This window comes from Austrofundulus limnaeus, unplaced genomic scaffold, assembly GCF_001266775.1.
Source record: "Austrofundulus limnaeus strain Quisiro unplaced genomic scaffold, Austrofundulus_limnaeus-1.0 Scaffold2201, whole genome shotgun sequence".
Taxonomy (NCBI): Eukaryota; Metazoa; Chordata; class Actinopteri; order Cyprinodontiformes; family Rivulidae; genus Austrofundulus; species Austrofundulus limnaeus.
Window position 1 is genome coordinate 28,022 of NW_013954603.1, and position 6,306 is coordinate 34,327.

Here is a 6,306-nt window from a genome sequence, read left to right on the forward strand (position 1 = left end):
TGTGAATTTTTGCAGAAAAAGCTAATTCTACATTAAATTTAGGATTTGATACAGTTTCTTAGCTTTTAACTAGCTTGTTGCTGCTTTCAGCTACTTGTGGTTTCAGCTAAGTTTCCAGTTCTTTAACAGAGTTCAGCTTGTTCTCACAACACAACCATCTGGTTTCTCTCTGAAATCATCTTTCAATGAGCAGAAATCAGTTTTTAAAGGAAGTGGAGCTGAAAAAACAGACGTGTTTTTGTTTTTTTAATCTTCTGGAGGCAGAAATGTTCAAACCATAAAAACAAAACCTGATTTATGTTGAGAGTGGGATAAACTCCAGATGAGTTTCATTTTGAATCAGTGTGTTCATGACGAAGCTGAAGCTCCAAACATCTGTAACCTGAGAGGAAACAGAGCCGAACAGCGACCCGCTGGACCTGCTCACTCACACAAACCACTCTTTCAAAATAAAAGCCCAACAGAAACGTTTCAGTGGATCTAAACAAGCTTCACCCCAGATGTTTTATTCAGAAACAGCTACAGGGGGCGCTGTTTGGAGCTCAGACAGCTGAGAGTCACCTGAGAGCACAAGGTGAGTTAACAAAATAAAAGCTCACAGAAGCAGAGGAAAAACACTGAGGCTCTTTAAGCTTTAAAACTGAAACCTGTCAGGACAGCTAGGACAGGTAGGACAGGTAGGACAGGTAGGACAGGTGTGGTCTCACCTGGCAGCTGTGTAGTCCCAGCTGGCCTGCTCGATCCGGCCCCTCAGGATGCCGATATCGTTGGACACCATGTCATCCAGGGCCTGCAGCTCCTTCTGGACCCTCCTCAGCTTCACGGCCTCGGCCTGAGTCTGCTTGGACCTGCGGGGGACACGGACACGTTAACGGGACGGCGGGTCCTGGGTCTCAGGGACGTGGACAAGTCTGCGTCTCGCTCTCACTTTTCAGCAATGGTTTTAGCCAGCAGAGCCTTTTTCTGTTTGTTCCTCTCTTCCATCAGACTCTGCTCCTGCTGCAGCTGCTCCAGACGGGTCCTCTCTCTCCTGAGGGACGGAGACAAGAGACANAGACCAGAGCGAGCTGAACGCTCACGTTCTTAAAAAAGTTCAGTGTTTTTTGTTTACATGTATTAAATGAGATCAACGAGGATCTGAWTCTAAGTCTGGTTCCAGAGTTCTGATTTGATCTGATCTCTAACCTGGAGGAGGTGGACTTGGAGACAGACATGGACAGGCAGGTGAATTTTCACAGTGTACAGGTGGTGCTGAGTAGAGACGTGGGCGTMGCCTGTTGTCAGACAGTGGAGCATATCCAGGAGGACCACGAGGAGCCAGGGTAAGAATCTCTCTGACAGGTACAGCAGGTAAGTCAGGAGGTGAAACGGGACACRCAGACAGGAAGTCCAAGACCAGAGGTCTCTAATGTTCCAGGGTTGAACTGAAGCCTCCATYGAGCTTCAAATACCTGCTGGACTCTTCAGCTGCAGGTGTGGGAGTCCTGCTCCYCCCTCAGAGCTGCCAGACCCTGAGTTAAAGAGACAGAATATAAAAAAAGACCAGAAGTGATCTGGTTCAGAGTCTGTCACAGAACCAAGTGGGAGGAGTTTGTGCACAGGTGTAACGTGCAGGTTTTCATGAAGGAAGCACCRAAACCTGGTTAGTGTAAATTCTCATCACCTGAACCCAGAGTGTGAGTCACAGGAGAGGACAGAGCCTCCACAGGTCTGAATTATTCTGCACTATGTTCCCACCGTCACCTCCTCCTCCTCCTCCTCCTCCTCCTCCATGTCGCTCCCCGCAGTTTGAATCAACAGGATGATGAAGCTCTGCGCTGCAGAAGGCCGATCGTTATGAGAACTTCTCTTAATGAAAACAGACGCAGGCATTAAAGCATCAGAGCAGAAACAGGCGAACACAGATTACAGCATGGTGAGTCAAACGTGGGAGACGGTTTATGAGGACAGAGGGAAAACACAAACACATGGACCCGGTTTGGTTCTGCAACCAGAAGATCTGCATCCGGTTTCACGGAGACACTTTCTGAACTCCTCATCAGAACCCGGTCTGTTCTGAGAAAACTCCAGAACCCAACCTGGTTACATCCTGCAGAACAGCAGAACCATCCAACCTGGGTCAGTTCTTGTTCTGCAGGTTCTGGACCAGAACTGGTCAGTCACATCACTCAGAGCTTTCAGCTCAGAAAGATAAAATTGATCCAATAAAACCCTGTGGTCCACAGACCCCTGCAGTCGTCAGCTTTATTTCTTTTATTTCTGTGTGTTTGACTGCAGTGTGGATTTCTTTCAGTGAGCTTTGAAAGCATTTTAAAGAGAAACAGAGCGTGTTTCTGGGCTGGACGTGTTGTTCTGTGTAAACTGTAGTGTTTGGAGGAGTGGAACCACAGAGAGGGGGTTTGGATCTTCTCTGGGCATTGTTAGCAGAAACCTCTCATGTCTGGCAGCTCAGCAGAGCTCAGCAGTGTCCTGTGCTCTGAGCAGAACAAAAGCTTTGAGCTGTCAAACAGCACCCATCTGGAGCCGAACAGAGAGGCTTTATTGTTCTCCCAGCTCCACCTCTGCTCCACGTCTTCCTCTTCTCTTGGKCGAGACACGGGGATTTTTTAGTTTGGTTTCTCTGCTGGAGGTCAAAGTTCCCGGGGTGTGGAATCAGAGGAGACGCTGCCATGTCCCCCCCTCCTCCCCCACTCGTCTGTCAGCCTTCAGCAGAACTTTTCATCTTCACGGAGAAACGTCAGAAAGCCTCCAGGCTGGGGCCGAGGCCCAATCGATCTGGGATCATCGCTCAGGAGTCTGAAGGCACGCCATCCCACATTTACAGATGTGCTGCTGCCGCACGCAGTTCCACCCGGCTCAGAGAAAATCTGCAGGTTTTAGTCTCGACACGGCAGCTTTTTGTCTTGTTTCACTGCAACNCCCCACACAACAATCCATCCCAACACAATCCCTGCTCTGATTTACAAGCAGGGAGTATTTTATTAATTTAATTACACTTTAACAGCGCTGCGCTCAGCGCGCTGCAGAGCAAAGTGCTGCCTGGTGTTTTTCTGCAGAGGCAGCCAATCTGCTTTGATTTTATGGAGGAGAGAAAAAGATGTTGTTTGATTTTACGAGCGGCCTCCAGGTTTCCTGAACYTGTCAGAAACACAAAGGGTGTGTCGTGTAGAACTGTTGGTTCTGCTCAAGTCTGAGAAACTGGTTCTAACACAAACCAACCATCTGAAGAGATTATTCCTCAATATTCCTCTATTTCTGTCTCTGAAAGATTTAAAGTATGTTTCAAACTGGAGCAACGAGCTCAGTTTAAACAGCAAAAACATCGTCGTCCTTTTGTCCTCAGCAGCCGGAGGTAATGCTCAGAGGAGCATTCCTGTCAACACAGCCTCTGTCACTTCCAGAAATTTAATTATTTTGTTTAAAAATCTGCTGAATCGGTTCACGAATGTGTTTTTAAAAAGTCCAGATGTTGAAACTGCAGGAAGCAGATGAGTCAAAGTTTGTRTCAAACCTCTGTCGTCCCTCAGAGCTTTCACCGTGTCTCCCTGACGTCACGCTCAGTCCAAAGCACTCAGACTGAATTAAAACATGCTGAGATGAAAACCAGGTTTGACAAATGGCTTGTTAAGGAACAGCAAAGACTTCTGGGTAACAGTGAACTTGTGACACGCTGCCTCTCCTGTGCTGTGATCTCACATGAGTAATAATGTTTTTTAATACCCTGCAGTCGTACGCCCGTCAACTCATCACCTTCCTCTGCACAATTAGCATAAACGTGTTGTTAGCGTGTGGCGCAGAGAGACGTTCATCTGTGGTGGAAAACATCAGGGGGCAGCAAGAGGCTGACAAAAGTCATTACTCCTGTCTCAGTGTGACGATGGCAAAGAGCTCCACTTCCACCCAGAACCACCTCTGAAGAACCAGAGCCACGCAGACAGAACTAAAGACACGCAGCCAGAACTAAAGACACGCAGKCAGAACTAAAGACACGCAGACAGAACTAAAGACACGCAGACAGAACTAAAGTCTGCATGTGAACAGAGTGTTACTAAAATGGCCGACAACACAAACTGTAGAGAAGAATCTGATATTTCTTCAGTTTATTTTGAGCTACCATCAAAGAGAGGAAGAAGAGTCAGAGTTCAAATAATATTGTTTCAATGAACAKAGACCAAWGATTTTTCTTTCTAAAAGAGTTCCCCTTTGATGTCACTTCCTGTTTCACTTTAGCTGAGCCAAGTTCAAAAGAAAATATAACAGTTATGGGAGAAAATGGGTAAAATATAAAGAATTACGCTACGTTTCTTACAWAAAAAGTTGTTTACTTTTTATATTTGAAGAATAAGCATGTCACAGGCTTTAAAACCCCTAATTCATGCTTCAGACCCACAAAACAACATTTAAATAAATAATAAATCATACTAACAGTTCCACCTCTTGTTTCTCCAGCTCTTTAACCTCCAGGCTGTTTTCCTCCGGATGATGGTTTTCATTCGGCCACATGTCAGCGGGGTTATGCTGCACCTCCAGCCCGCCCCCCGGAGCTCCAGACCGGGCTGCAGGTGGAGTCTCCAGCCCGCCCCCCGGAGCTCCAGACCGGGCTGCAGGTGGAGTCTCCANCCCGGAGCTCCAGACCGGGCTGCAGGTGGAGTCTCCAGCCCGCCCCCCGGAGCTCCAGACCGGGCTGCGGACTCCGGCTCCTCGCTCGGCGGCGGCTTGCTGAGCTGCTGCCCGGGCGTGAGGCTGTGTGACCCGGCTAACTGTAGGGCTCTCTCCCGCTGAAGCTGCTGCCGACTKCGGCCGGCCGGAGGCGGCTTCCGGCCGCGGACTGGTCCGGCTGSGTCTGGTGGACATTAAAAATAAATCACAGGTGGTTCCGGTTCTCCTGACAGAATAAACCCGTCCTGAGGTAAAGCTCACCTTTCTGCTGCATCCTCCGCAGCTCGGCGTCAGAAAAACCCGCCCAGCCGCTCATTCCAGAACCGGACAGCCGAACCGGTCCAAACGGAACCGCAGCGGCTTCACGAGCAGGAAAATGTTTGGATTAATCCCGTCAGGTTCTCAATGAAAACTTCACAAACTTAAAGCTTCTCTGACTCTTCCGCCATGTTTGTTTATCGGTGCCACGTGAAGGACCCCAAACAGACCGGTAGTAGTCCCAGCTGCGCCTGAGTAAAAATAATTATCAAAGAAACTTCCTTCAGTTTTATTATTAAAATACTAAATGTTTTCTCATTACAATATTTGATTATTTTTGCCCAATTGTAAAGAGTTTGATTGGAGAATTCAAGTTGATTTTAGTATTTTTTAGATAATAAATATATTTAAAGAACAAATTAGTGTAAAAAAAACCTATTAGCACGTGTTTTTGTTACAACTTGTTAATTTCAGTAAAAACAACAATGTTTGACCTGACAAGTGCCTGAGGGTCAGAAAGGTCAAGGGTTAATTAAAGAACCACTTCATGTGAAAGCTGCGTGAAATTAGCTTTAAAGGTTGAGGAACTGATATCCTGATGTGTGAACGTTTTCAGCCAACCATTGAAACTGGTTGGCTTGAACTGGAGCGACTCAGCTTCTCAACACAAGGAGATTTTATTTTAAAGGTTCTGGCATGAAGAGGAGAAACATCTCCTCCCTGTGTGACCCTCAGAGGGTCTTTATCCCCCTCCGCGAGTGCTTCAGATGTTTCACTGAGTGCTCGCCGAGACAAAGTGATACCGAGACGCTGACCTCTGCTTGGCAACCCATAAAAACTGGCCTCCACATCTTTTTTGCATCTGGAGGCCAATTATGAGCGAGTTAAAAGGCAGAACACCTCAGGAGGGCATGAAGAGCYGAGACAGGGCAGGCATGGAGTCCAGATGGTGGGCGGAGGACCACGTCGGGCCGCGGCGGCCGAGGWCGGGCCGGCCTGATTAGTGAGGGCCACATGGCTCATTACTGAGGTGACCTGTGGAGGCAGGGCGGGGCCAAAGGTCAGGGGACTCTTTACATCCTCACAACTGATAGGAAACTGCTCCAATAAACTGTTCAAGGAGTTCTTCAGAGTTTCTCCTCGCTTTAAAGACAAAAAGCTGCTGTTTTTACAAATCATATTCATTTATGTCTTTTAAATCTTTATATATTCTTCATTTGATGTTTTCATGGCTCCATCTTTCAGCTTTTACTGTCAAAAGCTTGGGTGTATCGTTCTGTTAGCAAAATATCTGTTATGGTGTTTCTTAAAGGGAGCCATGATTAGTTTTAACATTAGACTTTATTTAATAAACATATTTTAACTGTAAAATAAAGACTGTAAAAATAC

The 6,306-nt window shown here is 47.0% G+C and overlaps 1 protein-coding gene across 1 annotated transcript in view; it reads right to left on the minus strand.

Moving 5' to 3' along the window:
* Positions 1 to 4,854, minus strand: part of gorab (golgin, rab6-interacting) — a gene marked incomplete in the record, with an annotated part of 8,433 nt that extends 3,579 nt beyond the window's left edge. Inside the window, 3 exon segments of the mRNA XM_014034635.1 lie at positions 708 to 848; positions 929 to 1,030; positions 4,427 to 4,854. Coding sequence (XP_013890089.1) covers positions 708 to 848; positions 929 to 1,030; positions 4,427 to 4,854 — 671 coding nt within the window.
* Between the last annotated feature and the right edge of the window lie 1,452 nt (positions 4,855 to 6,306).